Source organism: Heptranchias perlo, chromosome 21 (assembly GCF_035084215.1).
Source record: "Heptranchias perlo isolate sHepPer1 chromosome 21, sHepPer1.hap1, whole genome shotgun sequence".
NCBI lineage: Eukaryota > Metazoa > Chordata > Chondrichthyes > Hexanchiformes > Hexanchidae > Heptranchias > Heptranchias perlo.
Window position 1 is genome coordinate 46,923,242 of NC_090345.1, and position 26,481 is coordinate 46,949,722.

Sequence of the window (26,481 nt, forward strand, 5' to 3'; positions counted from 1 at the left end):
GTGAACTTAAATAATTGTTAAATTGGAAAAATCTACCAAGAGAAAGTATATTTGCAAAAAACTATACCAGATTTGTATTTGAATTGAATAGCTTGGCTCCTTTGATTTGACAGCAACCATCGATTCAGCCTCAATTGTTGCAAAATGAGCTGAGACATTCTTCTGTGAGAAAAGTTTATTTCTAACTAGTGACAAAATTAAAGAAGACTATACCAAGCAAGCTAAGTCTTAAACAGAATTGCTTCACTTTTTATTCACTATATCACAACAGCAAATCATCAATCTGGCAATCAGCAAGGAGCCAACAATAACAATATATTTTCTTGGGGTAACAGTTCAATCATTGTTGATTCTATGTATCCATGGAATACTATTAATGAACCCGATTCTCGATGAAGCTGCACCATGTGCAGATCTAGTTATTTTCATTTGACACAAAGACATCTTTTCCAGTGCTTGATATTTTTTTTACTCACATTGGGGTAATTTTGACTTTGGTTGATAGTGTAAAATGGGAAATATCAGATCAGCCGCTCTTTATACATCTCTGCTGATTTTAATTTCTATTGAAGCCCATGGAAATGAAAATCAGGAGAGATGTATAACGGGAGCTGATCCGATATCTCTCGTTTTACACTATCACCCAAAGTGAAGATTACTCCCATTGAGTCTAACAGGCCAGCGGTCTCAGCTGATGTGTTTGTCATGAAGAGTAAACCTTGTTGTCCACTTGACTTCAAACAGTACAAATCACACTACAAGCAAGTTAGGTCCAGTTGTCAGGTTCGAAGGTCATGGATTCAAGCCCCACTCCAAGACTTGAGCACATGAAAAGAGGGTGGTCCATCACTCTTCTGTAGTCCTGTGGGAGTGCTGTGTTGTCAGTAGGTTAATTAATTAGTATAATTGTCATTAAACCAATGCCCATCTGTCTGTTTAGGTGCATACTATTTGAAAAGGAGGGAGTTCTTCCAGTGTCCTGGTAAACATTCTTCCCTCAGCAACGGCTAAATGCCAATTAACTGGTCATTTTATCCCATTGCTTTTGGGATTGTACTAAACCCAAAATATCTATCCGATTTGCCCACAAAACCATCACTCTAGGGTTGCCAATCCTCCAGGATTGTCCTGGAATCTCCAGGAATTGAAGATTAATCTCCAGGACTCTGCCGGTAGCAAACACACGGGAGAAAAATCATAGGGCATTAAACAAAATTCTGTTTTTAAAAAAAAAATTCTTTGAACATTTTCATATATTACTTGTAAAAATATTGGAGATGGGGAATAAAGGCTATTTGACCAACAATCAAGATTAATCCAATTCGGTAACAAAGGTCATGATTTAAGCATGGTGGCGGGAATTCAACGGGTGGGTAAATAGTCGCGTGGGAAACCTGGAAATAATTTTGGCGTGTCAGATTGAGCGCTCGCAACTCAATTGAAGGCACTTGATTTTACTTTTGGGTTTCGCGTCTCCACGTTGTGCAGTGGACGTACGGCACACTCTCATTACAGGCTGGGAACTGGAGTATTTAGAGGGCCAATGAAAAATGGATTTTGAAGGAGAAAGGAGGAACAAGGAAAATGGAGCAACACAGAGCAAAGGCAGCACTCCGGTTCAGCCATGCTTCCCTTGAGGTGCTACTGGCTGGTGTGAGAAGCAGGAGGGACGTCCTGTACCCAGCTGACAGGAGGAAGAGAGACTTGCTTCTGCCACTAAGAAGGCCTGGCTGGAGGTGGCAGAGGAGCTGAGCAGCAGGAGCACGGTGCCCTGGTCATGGGTGCAGTGCAGGAAGCGGTTTAATGACCGAACCAGGTCAGGAAAAGTGAGTACGTTTGCTGATTCAGCCTGTGAAATGCATTGCCCCCCGCCCCCACCCCCCACTCTCTCGCTCTGTCTTGCCAAGTCTACTCTATCACATCACTCCTCATACCCACTAAGTTTCAGCATTAACTAACCTTCACTATCTGTGCACTTCCTCATCTCCCCATTTATGCACCCATCACTGCCACCCACCCCAATCCTGATGCAATGTGATGCATCTGTCTGATAGTCACCCTCCTTTGCATCTGTTTCATTGTCAGTCTCACCCAAAGCCATGCATTCATTGGGTGAAGACGTCTCCTTCAGTCACTCACAGGTCTGTCCTTTCTCCCCTTGTAGGAGAAGAGAGCGCAAAACGCACAGGAGAGGATGAGGACTGGAGGCGGATCACCACAAATAGTCCAGCTCACAGATGCGGAGGAGGAGGCGAAGGACATCAGACGGATGATTGCACACCTGGCTGTTGGAGATGGGGAGAGACTGGCAGTCCGGAGACGGCTGGTGATAGGACTTTAACATCCTCACACACGCAATGAACTGATACTATCAACGATTGACCTGTTCCACACCTCAGTATGGTCAGTGGAAAGATTGTCACTTTTCTGAGGAATAATTAATATCGGCTTTTGTTGTCTTCCAGGGCCTTCACCGATTGAAGAAGAATCAGCCGCTATGGAAGGCGGCGATTCCTCAGAGGATCTCATTCCCTCTGAGGGTGCTCTGTCACCTACCATCCAACCATGCATCAGCGCAGATACTCACACTTTGGAGGGTCATGTTAGCCAGTTATTTGGGTTGTCACCTGTTGATTCACAACTCACAAGTGAGCAAGAGCAGACACTAGTGGCAGGGACAGCTGTGGAGAGTCCACGTCGGGGGGGGGGGGGGGGGGAGGGGGAGGTGGAGACTCCTCTCCAAGCTCTGCTCAGCTGGGCACAGATGCTGAACCCGGGGGCCACCATTGAGAAGGAGAATGATTGAGGTACAGCTGCATCTTTGCGAGGTACTGGAAAACGTGCCACGGACACTCTCCACAATAGCGGAGAGGATGGAGGAGTCCAACTCCATCGCGGGTGGAGTGGTGACGCGGGTAAGTGCGGGAGTGTCTGCGTTGGAGAGCGGCAGCCTCCATTGAGCTTCATGCACAGCTCTCAAATGAGTCCATGCAGCCCATAACAATGGCCGTGCGAACTCTGCCACCTTAAAGAGGCAGACAGATACTTTAGCCTTGGAATGCTGCACAATTGCTCACCAAGCTGCTGTCCAGCAGAGTGGTGGGAGTGATGTGCTGCTGGCCCAGGTGAGGGATGATGGCGAAAGGAGACATGGAAGTGGGGATTCCACTCAAAGCGCTCCCACACCTCAACCAGTACCCATAATGCTGCCTCCTCTCCCGATGGCTCTCCCAAATCTGCCCCTGCACAGGCGGAGCAGTCTTTGGCGGGGCCCTCACAGGCTCCAAAACCCGGAGGGCCTAGGCCAAGCGCATCTCAGCAGTCAGCGCAAGGACCTCAGCCACCTGTCACTACCTCTGTTGAAGCCACAGGGGATGCACCACGTAGAAGCGGTAGGAAGAGGAAAGCTGAGGTTTTGTAATCACCAAGGGTAGCACAAGGATGTTTGTCGAAATATCATGTTGTTAATTTATATTGTTTTTTTATTTATGTCACATTAAATGTAATACTTCTCACCAACACTGCAACGTCTTGCCCATTCTTGAGTCCCTTTTGTGAATTCGCCCTTTCATGTGCTTCATCATGAATGCCAAGAAATGATGCCACCCATTGGGCGCATGTGCAATGGGTGTATGTGTGGTTGAAGGACTGTTTTGTGCAAACGGAATGGTGGTGGGGGGTTGCTGGTGGTGGTGGTTGTTCCAGGTGGACTGAGTAGTTCACAGTCTTCAGTTTGCAGATCTCATTATGAGAACCTGTTAGGAACCCGAGGGAATCCCTGGCATCACGGGCGGCTATGAGCACCGCAGCTCTGGTGATGGGTTCCCCATCTTCATTTTCCTTGTCCTCTCCTCGTCCTCCTCATCCTCTTCTTCAATGTTGCCGGCAGATGTGGATGCTTCATGAGCACATGTAGCTCCTCCACCTGTAACCCTCTCTGTCGAGCGATGTTTTGCAGGAGGCAACGTACGACTATTATTCTGCACACCCTCGCCGGTGAGTACTGAAGGGGACCCCAGATCGATCCAACCACCTGAAGTGCATCTTCAACATTCCTGTGGCTTGTTCAATAACAGACCTGTGGTGATCTGACTGTCATTATACCAATGCTGTGCCTCGGCGGTGGGGTTTCTCATGGGTATCATGAGCCACGTCTGCAGGGGGTATCCCTTGTCTCCAAGGAGCCAGCCCTTAAGTCTGTCCTGTGCGAAGAAGAGGGCCGGGATGTTGGACTCGCGCAAAATGAAGGAATCATGGCAGCTGCCAGGGAATCTGGCTCACACCTGCAGAAACCTCTTCCAATGGTCGCAAACCAGCTGTGCATTGATGGAGTGATGTTCCTTTCGGTTGATGACGAACAGTCCTGGCTCATGTCGAGGTCCTCGGATTGGTACGTGTGTGCAATCAGTTGCGCCCTGCACTCGTGGGAAGCCAGCCAGAGATTGGAAGCCCACTGCCCTCTAAGTCTGGCAGGGGAAGTTGACGTAGTCGGATGCCCTGGCAAACAACCCATCTGTCACCTGTCATATACATATATGTGTAGGTGACAGAGATCCTGGTGATGTCACCCGTGGCGCCCTGGAAGGATCCAGAGGCGAAGAAATCGAGGGCAATGGTTACTTTGACTGTGACGGGGAATGCGTGGAGGCCCAGCCGGGAGCAGCTCCTGAAGGAACGCGCAGATGTCTGCGACTACCTGGCGACTGAATCCGTGCCTGCGTAGGCACTGCTCCTCAGAGAGGTGCAGGAAGCTCAGCTCTCGCTTGGGTGGTGCCTCCTGAGACGTCGGCCTCTCCGTTGGTCCCCTCTCTGTTCCTCTGCAGGTCCTTGTGGAGCACCTCTGTGTTGTGCACCTGCAGATCCCAGAACTGCACACCGTGCCTTCCGTGGATGGTGAGCTGCCTCCTCCTTGCATGTACTATAGAATAAATCTATTACACCCCCATCCTGATGTTGTCAGTTTGAGGGGCTCCAAAATGTAGGTAAGTTTGCGTGAACACAAGAATCCTCAGTCTCAACAAAGAAATCTCAGTCTAAACACAAAGGAATCCCAGCCAAAGGTCTGTCTGAGAGGACGGAGCGCTCTGCTTATTGAGATGTATCAATCACTGGTTTAAAGGACCTATTGAGCTTTGGCAGAATCTCGTCTCCGTTTCTATGGTGCGTTTCAGAGGCCACGTGAGAGACTTTCAGGAGAAGTTAAATTCGACTCTGTTGCAGAATCCACAAAAAGTTAATTACCTTAAGTCTTTCAAGTACCTAAATTGGCCCTTTAAATGTCAGCCCGCCGGCACCTTCCAGGTATTGCGCGCACATCCTAACGCACGTGGGTAAAACCCGGAAGTGGGCGTGTTAGAGCCAGAGTGCGGTCCTGCTCTAAAAAGCTGATACTTTAATCTCCCACCCGCCTCCAATCCACCCGCTCTTGGGGGTTAAATTTACCCCCAAAGAGTCTGTTTGCTTTCCGATTGGTGAGAGAAGGCAGTGAGCTCGGAGGATGGACCAATTGCGGGAGTGTGGGGAGGTTCAAGGCAGGAGGTCATGTGATGAAATCTCCAGGAATACACCTAAGAGTTGGCAACCCTACTGCACTGTAAAGGAATTCATTGATTTTGAAGCACTTTGAGGTGATTGCGAGGGAGATGTGGTGGTAATGTACTCAGTTTGAACTTGTTTTAGAGTTCTTTGTAACCCTAGAAAACAACTCTATTTTAAATATAAATTCAACCTCCACTAACAGAACTTCATGTAGCCTTTCTACCTGGATCAGTCTGCTTCCAACTAATGGGCAAACTGATCCTCTGTGTGATACCGATTATTAAGGGATTATCTCTAATTTACATACTCAAACTGATAGGAAACATCAACAATTTCAGAGCCACACTATATCATTACAGAGAGACAGTGTAAGCCTTTCTTCAGTCTCTTGTTTTTTTTAGTCTTTCATTTTTGTTTCTTCCTTACTCTTGGACAGACATAATGATTTGTAAAGACTAAAAGGAATCTCTCAATCCTAGATCATTTCAAGAAAGAACGTGCATTTATATAGTGCCTTTCCCAACCTCAGGACATCCCAAAGCACTTTACAGCCAATTAAATACTTTTTGAAGTCTAGACACTGTTGTAATGTAGGGAAACTAAAACTAAAACTTGGGACACAGAATAATTACAAATAATTAATACTTCCACACTGCTGCGTATCATGAGCCCTGATTTAAATCATTTACCAGATTGTTCCTTTGATGACTATATTTAATACTCTGGTGGCTTCTTTCTCTCCATCTGTCTCCTCTGTCTCTCTGCCTCAATTATTAATTCTGTTATAATCAACTAAAATCAAAGAGGAATTTTCACCATAATGGTATTATGCCGCCTTCACACATGATGTAACGGCAGTGAGTAAGCTCCATTATTGCACTGAGGCAGTCGGACAGTAGTATCGAATGATTAAGATAAATGAGGTACAAATTAATGAGTTATTCTTCGACTATGTGTTTCTCATTATGACCGTGGTTTTAAGACATCCCTCTGGCAGTGCTGGCTGGTATTCCATCATCGGGGTTTTTCACTCAAAGACTTCTTTCCCCATTTCCTATTATTTCCAAGTTCTGTCCATTGATAACCTGCAGCTGTTGCGTTAAGTACACTGTACTTAGCCAATTTCCCAGATGACAGGTTGAGTGCGGTAATCTGACAGATACTTGCCTCTCTGAATTTTCACCAATCCATGGTCAAACGGGAGCTCAGGTTCAAGTGTTTATATATCCCAAATGGATAAGAATTTCTTTGTTTCAGTCTCAGTTAAGTGTTTGTTTTCTAAGTCATTTATACTGTTCTATCTCATTTCAAGCCAAACAATGTTCAATAATATGGGAACAGTAGTCTAATGTTTATGGTACTGCATTCACAACCCAGAAGTTGTGAGTTTGAATCCCACCTGACAGATTGAGGGCTCTGGGAAGACTATGAACCCAAGTCCTAGGCTTCTTAAAAGTGGTCAGGCCTCCAATGAAAAATATTCTTAGATATATTTTAAACATATGCTGCCGTTGCATAGGTAAGTTTAACCATTTTCTTGCAAATTTTGTAAGCTTTTAGATTTTTATTACATTACAAATCCTACTTTCAAAACTAGGAGCCATAAATATAAGATAGTCACTATTAAATCCAATAAAGAATTCAGGAGAAACTTCTTTACCCAGAGAGTGGTTAGAATGTGGAATTTGCCAAATGGCCTGTTCCTGTGCTGCAAATTCTATGTAATTCTATGTAAAAGTTCCAGGGATACATCTCTCAGCTGCTGCGAGTTCAAGATGGCAGCCGAAATAATTTTTAAAAAATATTTGGAGTGACTGACTATCCAATGATGAGTAATAGTATTCACATCTTAGTACAATAAGATCAAGATCAAACAAATTGTCATTCCCTTAAGGTTTTTGGTTTAGCTCAGAATAAAAACCCCATTCTGTTAACGGACAGTGGTTTTAGAAACTCCAGTTATTTTTATTTTCTCTTGGTATCAGCAGCGAGCCCAGGTATTGTCAGGACAGTTAACCACATTGGTAGTGAACAGAAGTCCAGTTAGAAATCAGCCCAAGATCCCTTTCAGAAAATATTCGACACTAATCGCACCGTCACAAAAAGCATTCTGCAAAATGGTAAATTCATACAGAAATATTGTAAGAAAAACAATCAAGATGCTTAAACAAAAGGTTAAAGTGCAAATTAGCACATACCTGATGACTAAATGTGCAATGGTTAAATATGAAATGAGGAAAAAGAAACAATGAAAATGAAGTCCACCATTTTACTGCTCCTGAAATTACGAGTAATGTGGGGGTACAGGAAGTGCCACCACACATTGAGAGTGGCATTGATCTTACACAATAGCTGACTAAACAAATATCTGTTGAAAGACAATTGCCTCAGTTGTAACATTGTTAATCTCCACCATCTTGCATGTGAATGGGTAATGACATCACCACTGGACTATTAAGTGTCCTTAACTGGTTAACTAGGAGAGATCTTCAGGATGACTCAATGACTGCATTGCTGAACAGTGTTGCCACTGCTCACCCAGCACTCGGAACAGCTGAGCAGTGCTCACTTCATAATGCCAGTTTTGGGTCGAGAGCAACGAATGGAACAATATAAAACCACTTATCTTTTTATAGCACTAACATTCTGAGCAGCATATCGGGGAGGAGAAGCTGAGCAGCTATTTGATCAACTGTCTATAGCGAGTGCTCAGTAGTTCAGTACACACTGTGAATTATGGGACTAGCAGGACATTCAGGACTCCTATTTCTGGAATACTGATCGGTCGGCTATGGTGATTATTTGGGCTATTTGCCAAATTGATCACGATAACATAATTCTAACAGTTTCCTACTTTAAGACAGTGACTACACTTCAATGGCTGGAAAGCACTTTGGGACGTCCTGAGGAGGTGAAACGGGCTGTATAAATGCAAGTCTTTTTTTTTCTTTTTCCATTGCAACAGTAATGTAGAATTTTGGAACTGGGTAGGTGGCTACATGGAATAAAATTTAATTATCACTTTCCCCTCGTGAGTTATGCAAATTAGTTTGAGAGTTACTATTCACCAGAAGGAAAAAACCCTATAAAATGTACAAATTCCTGACTTTATTTATCTACTTATCTCAGCAATAATCTTGCTGATCCCCGATTTCCTTTACCCTTCTATTGGCCGTGCCTCCAGCTGCCTAGGCCCTAAGCTCTGGAGTTCCCTCCGTAAACCTCTCCGCCTCTTTCTCCTCTTTTAAGACGCTCCTTAAAACCGACCTCTTTGGCCAAGCTTTTGGTCACCTGTCCTAATATCTCCTGATGTGGCTCAGTCTGATAACTCTCCTGTGAAGCGCCTTGGGACATTTTACTACATTAAAGGTGCTATTTAAATGCAAGTTATTGTTGCCTATTTCAAGAATCGGAAGGTCCCAATTGATATCTTGCATTTCAGGCTCAAGAAAAACAGAATGGAAATATCATACTCTCAATATATTAACAATTAGGCAAGTACACAAGTGAATAAACACCTCAGCATAAAAGTCTCTTCATCTACTGACAGATCCAACTTCTATCCATCACTGAACAAAACATTCTCATTTGATAGTGCTATCTTGCACTTCAATAACGGGCGAAGTTCAATCTGTAACCATAGGAACACTCCTCCTATGAATTATTTTGCACCTTATAATAATACCTCATCCAATATCAGGTAGTGAATCGGACCAGTCACTGAGAATGGAATTTTGGAATTCTCTTAACATTTTAGTGCAGTAAGACACTGGACTGAGACCAGAGAGACTGGATCATTGGCTCATGCACCGAGATCTGAACATTAGAAAATGCAGTAAGTTCAAAATCTTAGCATTTAACTAATAGAGTGACAACACGAGAGGGTAAATTCAGTGATGCTGCACTCGGACTGAGCTCTCACTCTTCAGACGAGCAAGTCACACAATGATGCCGAGTTATATAACTGGGATCCACATTTCCGTCAAGTCTGACAGTGCACTGGGAGCAATATATTGCTGAGTGTACCTCAATATTTATTTCAGCAGATATATATCTGCAGATTCAGGGGGAAATCAGGACAGCTAATAACAGATTGAGGTAACTACCCTGATAACATTTAACCTGGATTGTCAAACATTCCTCCCACTCTCAAACCCCCTCCCTACTGTGCTCCACTCCCTCTCCCCCTCCCAACTGTGCTCCACTCCCTCTCCCCCTCCCTACTGCGCTCAACTCCCTCTCCCCCTCCCTACTGTGCTCCACTCCCTCTCCCCCTCCCAACTGTGCTCCACTCCCTCTCCCCCTCCCTACTGTGCTCCACTCCCTCTCCCCCTCCCTACTGTGCACCGCTCCCACTCCCCCTCCCTACTGTGCTCCACTCCCTCTCCCCCTCCTTACTGTGCTCCACTCCCTCTCCCCCTCCCTACTGTGCTCCACTCCCTCTCCCCCTCCCTACTATGCACCGCTCCCACTCCCTCTCCCTACCGTGCTCCACTCCCTCTCCCCCTCCCTACTGCGCTCCACTCCCTCTCCCCCTCCCTACTGTGCTCCACTCCCTCTCCCCCTCCCTACTGCGCTCCACTCCCTCTCCCCCTCCCTACTGTGCTCCACTCCCTCTCCCCCTCCCTACTGTGCTCCACTCCCTCTCCCCCTCCCTACTGTGCACCGCTCCCACTCCCCCTCCCTACTGTGCACCGCTCCCACTCCCCCTCCCTACTGCGCTCCACTCCCTCTCCCCCTCCCTACTGCGCTCCACTCCCTCTCCCCCTCCCTACTGTGCTCCACTCCCCTCTCCCCCTCCCTACTGTGCTCCACTCCCTCTCCCCCTCCCTACTGTGCTCCACTCCCTCTCCCCCTCCCTACTGCGCTCCACTCCCTCTCCCTCTCCCTACCGTGCTCCACTCCCTCTCCCCCTCCCTACTGCGCTCCACTCCCTCTCCCCCTCGCTACTGTGCTCCACTCCCTCTCCCCCTCGCTACTGTGCTCCACTCCCTATCCCCCTCCCTACTGTGCTCCACTCCCTCTCCCACTCCCTACTGTGCTCCACTCCCTCTCCCCCTCCCTACTGTGCTCCACTCCCTCTCCCCCTCCCTACTGTGCTCCACTCCCTCTCCCCCTCCCTACTGCGCTCCACTCCCTCTCCCCCTCCCTACTGTGCACCGCTCCCACTCCCCCTCCCTACTGTGCTCCACTCCCTCTCCCCCTCCCTACTGTGCACCGCTCCCACTCCCCCTCCCTACTGCGCTTCACTCCCTCTCCCCCTCCCTACTGTGCTCCACTCCCTCTCCCCCTCCCTACTGCGCTCCAATCCCTCTCCCCCTCCCTCCTGTGCTCCACTCCCTCTCCCCTTCCTACTGGAAAGACTGATCAGGCTGGGTTTCTTTTCTCTAGAAAAGAGAAGACTGAGGGGTGACCTAACAGAGATCTTTAAAATTATGAAGGGGTTTGATAGGGTAGACGTAGAGAAGATGTTTCAAATTGTGGGGGAGACCAAAACTAGGGGCATAAATATAAGATAGTCACTAATAAATCCAATAGGGAATTTGGAAGAAACTTCTTTACCCAGAGAGTGGTTAGAATTTGGACCTTGCTATCACATCAAATAGTTAAGGCGAATAGTATAGATGCCTTTAAGGGAAAGCTAGATAAGCACATGAGGCAGAAAAGAATAGAAGGCTATGCTGATGGGATGAGATGAAGTAGGGAGGGAGGAGGCTTGTGTGGAGCATAAACACCAGAATAGACCAGTTGGGCCGAATGGCCTGTTTCTGTGCTGTATACTATGTAAAACTGTGCTCCACTCCCCAGGTCACAATGGAACCACACTATACATCACCACAGTGCTCCCGACGCTAGGCTACCTGTAAGCAAAATAACAAGACGTCAGCTACTTGTTGGAGGAAAAAAAAGCCCAAATCGTCCTGCACAGATGAAATTGAAACACCCCACGGGACGCAGGATAGCACAACCGATATCATCCACAAACCACAGACTGTTAGCTGTTGGGATGGGAGGGTCCAGCTCCCTTGTTGGGCTAATCAGGATAATGAAAGGGATTGGGCCGTGATAATGGACTTGAGGACTGCTCTTTTTTTTATTCATTCATGGGATGTGGACGTCGCTGGCGAGGCCAGCATTTATTGCCCATCCCTAATTGCCCTCGAGAAGGTGGTGGTGAGCCGCCTTCTTGAACCGCTGCAGTCCGTGTGGTGAAGGTTCTCCCACAGTGCTGTTAGGAAGGGAGTTCCAGGATTTTGACCCAGCGACAATGAAGGATCGGCGATATATTTCCAAGTCGGGATGGTGTGTGACTTGGAGGGGAACGTGCAGGTGGTGTTGTTCCCATGTGCCTGCTGCCGTTGTCCTTCTAGGTGGTAGAGGTCGCGGGTTTGGGAGGTGCTGTCGAAGAAGCCTTGGCGAGCTGCTGCAGTGCATCCTGTGGATGGTATACACTGCAGTCACTGTGCGCCGGTGGTGAAGGGAGTGAATGTTTAGGGTGGTGGATGGGGTGCCAATCAAGCGGGCTGCTTTGTCCTGGATGGTGTCGAGCTTCTTGAGTGTTGTTGGAGCTGCACTCATCCAGACAAGTGGAGAGTATTCCATCACACTCCTGACTTGTGCCTTGTAGATGGTGGAAAGGCTTTGGGGAGTCAGGAGGTGAGTCACTTGCCGCAGAATACCTAGTCTCTGACCTGCTCTTGTAGCCACAGTATTTATGTGGCTGGTCCAGTTAAGTTTCTGGTCAATGGTGACCCCCAGGATGTTGATAGTGGGGGATTCGGTGATGGTAATGCCATTGAACGTCAAGGGGAGGTGGTTAGACTCTCTCTTGTTGGAGATGGTCATTGCCTGGCAATTGTCTGGCGCGAATGTTACTTGCCACTTATCAGCCCAAGTCTCGATGTTGTCCAGGTCTTGCTACATGCGGGCACGGACTGCTTCATTATCTGAGGGGTTGTGAATGGAACTGAACACTGTGCAATCATCAGCGAACATCTCTATTTCTGACCTTATGATGGAGGGAAGGTCATTGATGAAGCAGCTGAAGATGGTTGGGCCTAGGACACTGCCCTGAGGAACTCCTGCAGCAATGTCCTGGGGCTGAGATGATTGGCCTCCAACAACCACTACCATCTTCCTTTGTGCTAGGTATGACTCCAGCCACTGGACAGTTTTCCCCCTGATTCCCATTGACTTCAATTTTACTAGGGCTCCTTGGTGCCACACTCGGTCAAATGCTGCCTTGATATCAAGAGCAGTCACTCTCACCTCACCTCTGGAATTCAGCTCTTTTGTCCATGTTTGAACCAAGGCTGTAATGATGTCTGGAGCCGAGTGGTCCTGGTGGAACCCAAACTGAGCATTGGTAAGCAGGTTATTGGTGAGTAAGTGTCGCTTGATAGCACTGTTGACGACACCTTCCATCACTTTGCTGATGATTGAGAGAACACTGATGGGGCAGTAATTGGCCGGATTGGATTTGTCCTGCTTTTTGTGGACAGGAGATGCCTGGGCAATTTTCCACATAGTCGGGTAGATGCCAGTGTTGTAGCTGTACTGGAACTGTTTGGCTGGAGGCACGGCTAATTCTGGAATACAACTCTTCAGCACTACAGCCGGGATGTTGTGGGGGCCCATAGCCTTTGCTGAATCCAGTGCACTCAGTCGTTTCTTGATATCACGTAGAGTGAATCGAATTGGCTGAAGACTGGCTTCTGTGATGGTGGGGATATCGGGAGGAGGCTGAGATGGATCATCCGCTCGGCACTTCTGGCTGAAGATGGTTGTAAATGCTTCAGCCTTGTCTTTAACTATGAGCAGGAAGACACTGAAATACCAGTGGAACGGCAGGACTATTACACCCTAGTGAGGCCATGGAACAGTCAACTGACACAAGAACAGCTGGACTGCAAGGTGTTTGAATGGCATGAGGGGCCAGAGTCATCGAGCAATTTTTTGTGTTGAGTGCTTGCCTTTTCATGACTAACCATAGATGGGAGCGAAGGGGAGGGATATATAATTGAAACTTAGCTTTCTGCAAGAGATATGACATGGCAAGATCTAACCTTGGCAATTATTTATTAAACAGGAATTCTATCACAGTGCAAGAGAAATAATTGATCATATGCTGCAGTTAATTTACTGGAATATTAAGTATCTGTAACCATGTACACCCAATACAGCTATTCAGCAAGCTCAAACAACGAGCAGCAATTATAATCATCTTTTCACAAGGCATTCTGGCATGGAAAAGGAAACACTTAACCCAAAGGCAACATGGTTTATAATCTTATTATTATTTCACTTTTAATAAATCTCTATATAGGTGTCAGCCGTGGATCACTGGTAGCACTCTCGCCTCTGAGCCAGAAGGCCGTGGGTCCAACTTCCACTCCAGGGCCTGGAGCACATCATCCAGGCTGACACTCCCAGTGCAGTACTGAAGGAGAGCTGCACTGTCGGAGGTGCCGTCCTTCGGATGAGATGTTAAACCAAGTCTGCCCTCTCAGGCGGACGTAAAAGATCCCATGACGCTATTTTGAAGAAGATCAGGGGAGTTTTCCCAGTGTCTTGGTCAATATTTATCCCTCAACCAACATCACTAAAAAAAATATTATCTGGTCATTATCACATTGCTGTTTGTGGGAGCTTGCTGTGCGCAAATTGGTTGCCAGGCTTCCCACATTACAACAGTGACTACATTTGAAAAGTACTTCATTAGCTGTGAAACGCTTTGGAATGTCTTGAGGTCATGGAAGATGCTATATAAATGCAAGTCTTTCTTTTTTAATGCATAGTCACAGCTACATAAATAAACATACCCTAGACTTTAGTTACCTCTGAAAGAGTTCATAATTTCATGATGTACATTGTTTTGAGGTGCAATACAAAAATAAGAAGTCTTCACTACTGCCCGTCTTTTCATTGGAATCTTTCCTCAGTGATACCCCCATCATTGTAAGACAGAGGGAATGGCCATGTGCAGCCCTCCACATTACAATACCCCAATATCCCAGTTACAACAGCTTACAAGCAACAACTCTGGGCTTACTCTGTGAATGACCAGTCTGCTGGCAACCATTAGAAATTAGAGGATCTCCTGTAATGATGATCATAGTAAGATGGAGATTATGCTGTTTCATAACAGGAATATTGTACTATATGTCACAAAGTATCTATTATACCTCTAGGTGTAGCTGAGTTTCAGATAACCTGTCCACTTGAGGCTAGAAAGCGTAATTGCAGTAAATAAGCACAAGCCTGAGGTCAATTAAAGATTAATTGTTATTGTGCAAATTTCTGGCTCCAGATGAGAAGAAACCAGCCTGAAACAGCAACATATACTGAGACTTTGACAGGAGCTTGTAAATTTCCATCCCAACATGAAAATGATGACTTTTCTTCCTATGTTTACATTTTTGACACACTAAGTGTGATATCTGAAGTGTGACCGGTGTTCTCAAAAGCCTTATAACATTTATCTACTTCTCTTTTAAAGCCTATTATGGATTCTGCTTCCATCACGTTTTCTGGTAGGACGTTCCAGATCCTAAAAACCCTCCACATAATAAAAAAATCTCCTAACTTCTCCCATCATTCTTGTGATGGCAACCTTAAATTTATGATCTCTACTTACCAACTCACCAGCTGACGGAAATAGTTTCTTCCCTCTAATTCACCTTATCAAAACCTCTCCTAATTTTGAACACCTCTCTCAGGTCTCTTTCTAACTTCTTCTGTTCTAACAAAAGGAGTCTGAGTTTCTCTAGTCTCTCTTATTGACTAAAGTCTCTCATTCCTGGGATTATCTTAGGGAATCAGTTCTGCACCCTCTCCATGGCCTTGACATCCTTCTTAAAACGAGGCGCCCAAAACTGGTCACAGTAGTTTAATTCGGTTTGACCGATGATTTGTACAGGGTTAATATTGCCTCTTATTTTTACACATCCTGCTGAACTCTTATGGAAGTTTCAATTGCATTTGGTTGTCTGTGATTTCGCAGGAAAGTTTTTGTTTCTCTTTCAGCATTCCTGACCTCTTCTGATACCAAAAAACATCTTAAAAAATACAAGGCAGAATGAGAGAAAACTAAACAAAAAAAAAGGCAAGGGGACCAATCCTACTCATCAGGAATCCTGCTCCGTCATCAATGCTTCTAAACTTAGGTGGTCAACCGGTAAACTTCTTTATGAACGATGATAGTACAGTCCCCATCCCCTAAACCACCCACGGTTAAATCGGGCAATCGTTTAAATCGGGCCAATAGTGCAAACCATTTGGCATTACCGTTATTGCCTATTACAAAGTCGCCGCTCACAGTGTGTTAACGGCACTGGCAATTTCGGGCAGAGGCAGGTATTCGTCGACTTTGTAAAGGTGCAATTAATTTATTATAATTCATCGCCTCTAACTGGAGTCAGTTACAAGTTAGGATCTTTGCAGAATTCTCTTCAGGAGTTACCTGATAAGTAAACACCAACACTTCCACAAATTTTTTTCGGCCATGGTATCCGTTCGGGAATTTGAGTTGAAATATACCATAGCAGAGCATTAGCATTGAATTTATCTGATTTCTACAGTTAGTTTCAATACATTGATCCGATCATTTTAACACTAATTAAAAACATTAGTTTCTAATTCTCTGCGACTTCAAAAAGGGCACACTTGTTAGGAATCCAGTAAGATTTATATAAACCGTTCAATACATATAGCAGGCAAATTGAGTCAACGTCAACCCGCCCTCTATAAGCGATGGGAACCATGACAGAACGAGAACAGAGAAACGCTATAACTTATACTGAATTTAAACCATATGGATTCCATTCCACTGAGGAAAGCACAACTGGATTTCTACTCACAATTGTTAAGATTCTCACAACACAATCCCGGAAGAAGTGTGTGAATAAAAGTTGTGGAACAGAAGGTGTCACTGCACCTTCAGTTGACCGAGGAATTAACAACCCGAGAAAGTCAACATCTGTATCTGCTCACTTTAAGTACAGATGGCATGTGAATTGGTAATCAGTCACAGCAGGTCTTATTCTGCAATATTCCCATATAATCCTGTTTAACTCTGAGATGTATGAAAAAAATCTAATCCCAATGTCCTCAAGATAGTGGATATTCTTCATAATATTTGACAATACAAGAGATACATGTTCAGAATTCTATCAGGCCCTTCCAATAGTCACATAAGAATATAAGAACAAAAGAAATAGGAGCTAGAGTAGGTCATACGTCCCCTCGAGTCTGCTCCACCATTCAATCAGATCATACCTCAATTCCACTTTCCCACCCTATCCCCATATCCCCTGATTCACTCAGTGTCCAAAAATCTATCGATCTCAGTTTTGAATATACTCAATGACTGAGCATCCACAGCCCTCTGGGGTAGAGAATTCCATACATTCACAACCCTCTGAGTGAAGAAATTTTTCCTCATCTCGGTCCTAAATGGCCGACCCCTGACCATGAGACTATGACCCCTAGTTCTGGACTCTCCATCCTGGGGAAACAGCCTCTCAGCATCTACCCTGTCAAGCCCTCTAAGAATGTTATATGTTTCAATGAGATCACCTCTCATTCTTCTAAACTCCAGAGAGTATCAGCCCATTCTACTCAATCTCTCCTCATAGAACAACCCTCTCATCCCAGGAATGAATCTAGTGGACCTTTGTTGTACCTCCTCTAAGTCAAGTATGATGTGGAGATGCCGGTGATGGACTGGGGTTGACAATTGTAAACAATTTTACAACACCAAGTTATAGTCCAGCAATTTTATTTTAAATTCACAAGCTTTCGGAGGCTTCCCCCTTCGTCAGGTGAACGTCGTTCACCTGACGAAGGGGGAAGCCTCCGAAAGCTTGTGAATTTAAAATAAAATTGCTGGACAATAAGTCAAGTATAGGTAAGGAGACCAAAACTGTACACAGTACTCCAGGTGTGGTCTCACCAGAGCCCTATATAATTGCAGCAAGACCTCCTTACTCTTATACTTCAAACCCCTTGCAATAAAGGCTAAGATACCATTTGCCTTCCTAATTGCTTGCTGTACCTGCATGTTAACTTTCTGTGATTCATGAACAAGATACCCAAATCCCTCTGGATACCAATATTTCTTAGTCTCTCACCTTTTAAAAAATATTCTGCTTTTCTATTCTTCCTACCAATGTGGATAATTTCACATTTCCCCACATTATACTCCATCTGCCACCTTCTCGCCCACTCACTTACGCTGTCTATATCCCTTTGCAGACTCTTTACATCCTCCATGCAGCTTACTTTCCCACCTAGCTTTGTATTGTCAGCAAACTTTGATTGCCTCATCTAAGTCATTGATATAGATTGTAAATAGCTGAGGCCCAAGCACTGATCCTTGCGGCACCCCACTAGTTACAGCCTGCCAACCTGAAAATGACCCGTTTATTCCTGCTCTCTGTTTTCTGTCTGTTAACCAATCCTCAATCCATGCTAATATATTACCCCCAACCCCATGAGCCCTAATCTTGTGTAACAACCTCTTATGTGGCACCTTATCGAATGCCTTTTGAAAATCCAAATATACTACATCTACTGGTTCCCCCTTATTTACCCTGCTTGTTACACCCTCAGAGAATTCTAATAGATTGGTCAAACACGATTTCCCTTTCATAAAACCGTGTTGACTCTGCCTAATCATATTATGATTTTCTAAGTGCCCTGTTACTACGTCCTTAATAATAGATTCGAGCATTTTCCCTACTACTGATGTCAGGCTAAGTGGCCTATAGTTCCCTGTTTTCCCTCTCCCTCCTTTCTTGAACAGCGGGGTTACATTTGCCATCCTCCAATCCACGGGGACGTCACCGTTAATTCACAGTGGTGGTCACTTACAAACCCAGAATAATGGATGTGTGCAAACCAATGCCCTAGTCACTTACCTCCACCAGCTTATTGGCGTGCTCTCTGAATATAGCTGCATATTCTTTGATATCCTTTTCATTCCCATTTCTTGCAGCTTCAATAAGGACCAGGAGTGGGACAGTAGTGTCCAGGAAGGAGTCTGACACGTGGTCTATGATAGCTTTCCGCAGCTGAAGTGGAAAAAAAACAAGCTGTTAAAAGGCATGCAATTTTCCCCTCAAACTAAAACCCACAAGGGTTAGACTCATAGAATCTTCTAGCACAGAAGGAGGCCATTTGGCCCATCGTGCCTGTGCTGGCTCTTTGATGGTGTCGAGCTTCTTGAGTGTTGTTGCTGCTGCACCCGTCTAGGCGAGTGGAGTGTGTTCCATCACATCAACAAAAAAATAAATTCAGGCAGCTAGGCAGTTGCTTTCTGGTTATCTGAGTCAATCATGATCTTTTTGGTGGTGTGGTGCCTTTGAGATGTAAAACCCTAAGGTGTGCGCTGGACACTTAATGATATACTAGCAGATCTCCTGTGTCCTTAGTCATGGTGAACTGGTGGATATGTTATTTTATAATGACAAGAGTAATGTAACTCTCAAAGTATTATTATATTTTCTGGTAGATATACTGTCCCTTGTCTTGGCTCACTAGCACTGTTTCTGATGTTTGCCATGGTCTCCCGCAGGCTAATGATGACAGTGGTTCACTCATCGCTTTAATGCAGCAAAGTTACTGAATTGCATGACAAGCAAAGGGCAAAAACACCACAAACCTTACTGATACTGGACACGTACCCGGTGGGCTGATCAAGGGTCAACTGAGCGCTGGTTAACGTTTTTGAATGTGATAAAACATTTTTTTTTTATTCGTTCACGGGATGTGGGCGTCGCTGGCGAGGCCAGCATTTATTGCCCATCCCTAATTGCCCTTGAGAAGGTGGTGGTGAGCCGCTTTCTTGAACATGGTCACTAATCCATGATTTTGCCATTTTATGGAGCAGTACCAATGACCAACTCTAAATGCCCGGACAGCAGACGAATGAAGCCACAGTATGAATACTGACTGGCACTTATTAATGGCAATAAGCAGTCTCTTAAATCTGTGAAATGGAGCAGGGGGGGCCCAGCGCAACTGTTTGGGTGGCAATCTGCCCAATCAATGGAGCCTGCTAATCAGAGCAAAGCCAGATGCGCTGGCCAGGGACTGAAAGCCCTGTTAGAAGGTGAGAGAAAGAAGAGGGAGTGACATTATGGGAGTGATGTCTCCTCCATCCTCCCCCACACCACAGAAGCACGAGGTGTAGCATCCAATGGGAGGATGGTGCAGAAAGGGTCAATGCTATGTCCAGAATTCTCAGGGCCTAAAGCAAGATTAGAAAAAGTGATGCCAGATGTGAGGAAAGCTGATGAGGTATGGACAGTACTTGCGTACATGGAAAGCAATTCCACAATTACACACAAGAAGATCTTCTCTAACATTTTAGTGGTGGAAGATGGTAAGCAGTAAGAGGAGCTTTATTTTACTCATTCCCGGGATGTGGGCATCACTGGCAAGGCCAGCATTTATTGCCCATCCCTAGTTGCCCTGGAGAAGGTGGTGGTGGGCCTTTTTCTTGAACCGCTGTAGTCCGTGTGGTGAAAGTTCTCCCACAGAGCTGTTAGGTAGGGAGTCTCATGATTTTGACCCAGCGACGATAAAGGAATGGCGATATATTTCCAAATCAGGACAGTGTGTGACTTGGAGGGGAACGTGCAGGTGGTGTTGTTCCCATGTGCCTGCTGCCCTTGTCCTTCCAGGTGGTAGAGGTCGCGGGTTTGGGAGGTGCTGTTGAAGAAACCTTGGCGAGTTGTTGTAGTACATCTGTAGATGGTATACACTGCAGCCACGGTGCGCCGGTGGTGGAGGGAATGGATGAGTATGGTGGTGGATGGGGTGTCGATCAAGCAGACTGGTTTGTTCTGGATGGTGTCGAGCTTCTTGAGTGTTGTTGCAGCTGCCCCCATCCAGGCAAGTGGAGAGTATTGCATCACATCAACAACAACAAAAAAATTCAGGCATCTGGGCAGCTGCCACCTTCCTCTGGCTGCGCCAGGTCCAAAGGCCTACCACAGCAATTCTCCACCCCCAGTTTGGAACAACTCCTTGGCTGAGGCAGGAGAGGCTGCCTTCTGCATTCAGGAGTCCCCCAAGGCCTCAAAACTAGTCAGGGTCAGGGTCAAGGGAGGAGAGGGGGATCGTCTCTGGGGCTGCTGTAAGCCTCGCCCTGCCTGAGTTACACCCCCATTGGAAAATCCAGACCTTCAAGTCAAAGCCTGGAGTTTTGGGAGAGGTTTTGACCTTCAGTGAAGGGATTATCAGGCACTAAAACAATTCAGTTACACATTTGTTCATGTTCTTATGAACTATGTCATTTTCTGATTTTTAAAAATTCTGTTTAAAGCCTTATTTTGGACACAGAGGCGTAGAGTTTGGCTTTCGGACGGCCGACCAGCGGAGCAAAGTGGCAAAGGGCCCCCCGTGAATTTGAGGCTCCGGCCTCATTTAAATTCAGCAGACAATTTCCATATTTAAAGGGGCCTATCGCCTGAAGCAGGCGGATGCTTTGGACACCCGGCGGTAGGCCCCTTTCAAAATGGTGTCGGCCGCATCTCCGGTGTCAACGGGGGCAGCAAGGTCACCGACCCCACAATGAGGCCGTTACTGTCCCGTTAACGCCAGGCGAGGGCAGTGAAAATCGACCACATGGAGCTGGATGTTCCCGAACCTGCTCCAGAATATTCAAATGTAAGGAATCTTACAACACCAGGTTATTCAAGAATATTCAAGGCATGGGATTTCCCTTTTGGAACAGTATAAGAGGAGGAAATCCAACCCAAGAAATTTCAGTTACGGAGGGAAAAAATAGCAGACGTGAGTTATTCAAAGGGCATTTTGAGTGGATTTCTTGGTTCACCAACAAATCATGACAGTGAAAAGTTCAGATGTTTGGACAGCGTTTTCCCAATACATAATGTTGACATACCTAGATCCACTATGATGAGTTAACATATAATTTTCCATTATAAACGTACAGCACCGGAAGTCAGGATAACGTGTGCAGGAAGCACGCACCATGCACATGATTGTTACTAAAGGTATAGACAGCGTATGTATTTCCAGGTTTTGAATTTCACCAATCCCTGAACTGTAATTGGGCATCTATCTCAATGACACATTACTTCTGCCATGTGATTTACCTCACGGCTGAGCGATATTTGTTTAATGTTTGATAAAAGACAACCACAGTTTGAAGGTCCTGACTGTTTTGCCAAAATGCTCCTGGGTTCTTGCATTGCTTTGAACATTTTAACACAAGCAAAATATTGCGGATGCTGGAAATCTGAAATAAAAACAGAAAATGCTGGAGGAACTCAGCAGGTCAGGCAGCATCTGTGGAGAGAGAAACAGAGTTAATGTTTCAGGTCGATGATGTTTCATGAAAGGTCTGACCAAAGGTCACCGACCTGAAACTTTAACTCTTGCTCCTCTCTCCACAGATGCTGCCTGACCTGCTGAATGTTTCCAGCATTTTCTGCTTTGAACATTTTCCCTGGTACCGTGAGAAGCTAAACTGAAGCAAAATATATGGAAATATCATGGCACTATTTCGCTAAACATTACCAGATGCTTCATATGTAGTGTCTTATAATTCAAAGTATTAAAAACACACAATCAATTGCAAAGTTAAATTATAATTTTTCAATTAGAGTACTCAGTGTAAATTAAATATGAATGACAAGCATAACTCGTTATGAATGTTTAAGATGGTATCTATTCAATGTTTAGCAAGATGACTTCCAGTCTCCACATGAACAGTTGTCTTTGATGAAGTTAGAACTTCCTGCAGTACTGAGCGAGAGCTGCACTGCAGGATGTGCCATTCTTCAGTTGAGACGTTAAGCCGAGGTCCTGTCTACCTGTTCAGGTAGATGTTAAAGATACCACGCCACTACTTGAAGAAGAGCAAGAAGTTTTCCCTGGTGTTCTGGCCAACATTTATCACTCCACCAAAAACAGGTTAACTGACCGTTCGCCCTCACTGCTGTTTATGGGACTTGCTATGTGTGAATTGGCTGCTATATTTATCTGCACAACAAGTGACTTCACTTAAAAGCAATTTGTGTAAAATGTTTTGAGACATTTCGCAAAGACATCATAAAGTGCTTGATGCAAATTTCAGGTATACACTCGCAGGTACAGCGGTACTCCAATAAGTGGTCTGGGCATCTTATGTTCAGGAGTGTGTCCAGTCTGCCCAATATCTAATCATACAATAGTGTAAACCAAGGTGTAACAATAGGACCCCCTAGTGATATGAACTGGGCATTGTGGCCTAGGAATTGGATTGTGCAAAGTTGCAGGGTCCAATATGGCGTGCAGTATGCGAGCGTTTATTTCGAGCCAGGTATACGCCACTTGCCATATTGGTTAGAGCACCTTATAGCCATCCAGGCATTAGGCTCATTGCCAATGCAGGTCGGGGAACTAATGCCTATTTCAGGCCCATTCCCAAAATTGGTTGGTGCCTGACTGCAGCGAGCTGTGGTCAGTTTTCTCGGGCACAGAGCAGCCAAACTAAAGGTCCTTAAAGAGGCTTCCTCCAAAAAAGTAAGTAAAGAAAAAATTACTTGAATGTGGAGCCAGGAGGAGCAGGAGTGCTCCTTCTGGCTCCACATTAAAACTATGGGTCTCTGCCAGCCACCGCTCGCTCCCCCTCCGGATCTCCTCCTCCTCCCTCCCCTCCCAGTCGTACTGTTCCCCCAGCTGCTTTATTTTCTAGAGAGCCAATGAACATAACAGTCAAAGCAAATTTCCACTCACTTAACTCAATCTCACCTCACTCCTCAAAAAAATGAGAAAAGATAATAAACTATGCGCCAAGTTCCTTTTGTTGGCTGAATAATTCATTTTTTGTCTTAACTTTCTTTCTAAACAACTTCTAAATGCAGAGACTGATCTCCTGCATTTGAGCTGCACCTCACACTGTCCTATTTAAAATCTGACTGACTGTTTAAGTGTCCTGTTTCCCTCTGAACTCGCTGAGTATACACAGGAAGTGGAAGGGTGGACCCTCTGACTCCTTCCCCATTCAGGGATTCACCAGTAGGCTTGTCACCAAACAAGATACGTTCTGTCCCAACAGTATGTTCTCAGCACATGCCTGATGCTGGGCTCACACGATATAGAAACACCCTCTCTCAACAGGTGGATGCTCACAGGAATCTCTAAACCAGGTTTCAGTGTCCAACACAATCTGGTTCAGACTCTGTGCCAGAATCCTGATATACATTTCATAGCCTGGGTCAACAGCCGAGAGCTGAAGCCTGACTTGACCTGGGTCAGTATCTGAGAGGGTGAGCCCGAGTTGATCTGGGTCAGTATCTGAGAGGGTGAGCCCGAGTTACCCTGGGTCAGTATCTGAGAGTTTGAGCCCGAGTTGCCCTGGGTCAGTATCTGAGAGGGTGAGCCCGAGTTACCCTGGGTCAGTATCTGAGAGGGTGAGCCCGAGTTACCCTGGGTCAGTATCTGAGAGGGTGAGCCCGAGTTGATCTGGGTCAGTATCTGAGAGGGTGAGCCCGAGTTGATCTGGGTCAGTATCTGAGAGGGTGAGCCCGAGTTACCCTGGGTCAGTATCTGAGAGGGTGAGCCCGAGTTACCCTGGGTCAGTATCTGCGAGGGTGAGCCCGAGTTGATCTGGGTCAGTATCTGAGAGAGTGAGCCCGAGTTACCCTGGGTCAGTATCTGAGAGAGTGAGCCTGAGTTACCCTGGGTCAGTATCTGAGAGGGTGAGCCCGAGTTACCCTGGGTCAGCATCTGAGAGGGTGAGCCCGAGTTACCCTGGGTCAGTATCTGAGAGGGTGAGCCCGAGTTACCCTGGGTCAGTATCTGAGAGGGTGAGCCCGAGTTACCCTGGGTCAGTATCTGAGAGGGTGAGCCCGAGTTACCCTGGGTCAGTATCTGAGAGGGTGAGCCCGAGTTACCCTGGGTCAGTATCTGAGAGGGTGAGCCCGAGTTACCCTGGGTCAGTATCTGAGAGGGTGAGCCCGAGTTACCCTGGGTCAGTATCTGAGAGAGTGAATCCGAGTTACCCTGGGTCAGTATCTGAGAGTGTGAGCCCGAGTTACCCTGGGTCAGTATCTGAGAGGGTGAGCCCGAGTTACCCTGGGTCAGTATCTGAGAGGGTGAGCCCGAGTTACCCTGGGTCAGTATCTGAGAGGGTGAGCCCGAGTTACCCTGGGTCAGTATCTGAGAGGGTGAGCCCGAGTTACCCTGGGTCAGTATCTGAGAGGGTGAGCCCGAGTTGATCTGGGTCAGTATCTGAGAGGGTGAGCCCGAGTTGATCTGGGTCAGTATCTGAGAGGGTGAGCCCGAGTTACCCTGGGTCAGTATCTGAGAGGGTGAGCCCGAGTTGATCTGGGTCAGTATCTGAGAGGGTGAGCCCGAGTTACCCTGGGTCAGTATCTGAGAGGGTGAGCCCGAGTTACCCTGGGTCAGTATGTGAGAGGGTGAGCCCGAGTTACCCTGGGTCAGTATGTGAGAGGGTGAGCCCGAGTTACCCTGGGTCAGTATCTGAGAGGGTGAGCCCGAGTTGATCTGGGTCAGTATCTGAGAGGGTGAGCCCGAGTTGATCTGGGTCAGTATCTGAGAGGGTGAGCCCGAGTTACCCTGGGTCAGTATCTGAGAGGGTGAGCCCGAGTTGATCTGGGTCAGTATCTGAGAGGGTGAGCCCGAGTTACCCTGGGTCAGTATCTGAGAGGGTGAGCCCGAGTTACCCTGGGTCAGTATCTGAGAGGGTGAGCCCGAGTTACCCTGGGTCAGTATCTGAGAGGGTGAGCCCGAGTTACCCTGGGTCAGTATCTGAGAGGGTGAGCCCGAGTTACCCTGGGTCAGTATCTGAGAGGGTGAGCCCGAGTTACCCTGGGCCAGTATCTGAGAGGGTGAGCCCGAGTTACCCTGGGTCAGTATCTGAGAGGGTGAGCCCGAGTTACACTGGGTCAGTATCTGAGAGTTTGAGCCCGAGTTACCCTGGGTCAGTACCTGAGAGTGTTAGCCCGAGTTACCCTGGGTCAGTATCTGAGAGGGTGAGCCCGAGTTACCCTGGGTCAGTATCTGAGAGGGTGAGCCCGAGTTGCCCTGGGTCAGTATCTGAGAGGGTGAGCCCGAGTTACCCTGGGTCAGTATCTGAGAGGGTGAGCCCTCGTTGATCGAGGTCAGTATCTGAGAGGGTGAGCTCGAGTTAGCCTGGGTCAGTATCTGAGAGGGTGAGCCCGAGTTACCCTGGGTCAGTATCTGAGAGGGTGAGCCCGAGTTACCCTGGGTCAGTATCTGAGAGGGTGAGCCCGAGTTACCCTGGGTCAGTATCTGAGAGGGTGAGCCCGAGTTACCCTGGGTCAGTATCTGAGAGGGTGAGCCCGAGTTACCCTGGGTAAGTATCTGAGAGGGTGAGCCCGAGTTGATCTGGGTCAGTATCTGAGAGGGTGAGCCCGAGTTGATCTGGGTCAGTATCTGAGAGGGTGAGCCCGAGTTACCCTGGGTCAGTATCTGAGAGGGTGAGCCCAAGTTACCCTGGGTCAGTATCTGAGAGGGTGAGCCCGAGTTACCCTGGGTCAGTATCTGAGAGGGTGAGCCCGATTTACCCTGGGTCAGTATCTGAGAGGGTGAGCCCGAGTTGAGCTGGGTCAGTATCTGAGAGGGTGAGCCCGAGTTGATCTGGGTCAGTATCTGAGAGGGTGAGCCCGAGTTACCCTGGGTCAGTATCTGAGAGGGTGAGCCCGAGTTACCCTGGGTCAGTATCTGAGAGGGTGAGCCCGAGTTACCCTGGGTCAGTATCTGAGACGGTGAGCCCGAGTTACCCTGGGTCAGTATCTGAGAGGGTGAGCCCGAGTTACCCTGGGTCAGTATCTGAGAGGGTGAGCCCGAGTTGATCTGGGTCGGTATCTGAGAGGGTGAGCCCGAGTTACCCTGGGTCAGTCTCTGAGAGGGTGAGCCCGAGTTACCCTGGGTCAGTATCTG

General features: G+C 46.7%; 1 protein-coding gene across 1 annotated transcript in view; it reads right to left on the reverse strand.

The window, feature by feature from the left end:
- LOC137340214 (catenin alpha-3-like) overlaps positions 1-26,481 on the reverse strand; it is a 1,497,032-nt gene that overhangs the window by 628,796 nt on the left and 841,755 nt on the right. The window contains exon 9 of the mRNA XM_068002618.1: positions 18,459-18,611. Within this exon, the coding sequence (XP_067858719.1) occupies positions 18,459-18,611 (153 nt within the window). The remainder of the gene's footprint in view (positions 1-18,458; positions 18,612-26,481) is intronic.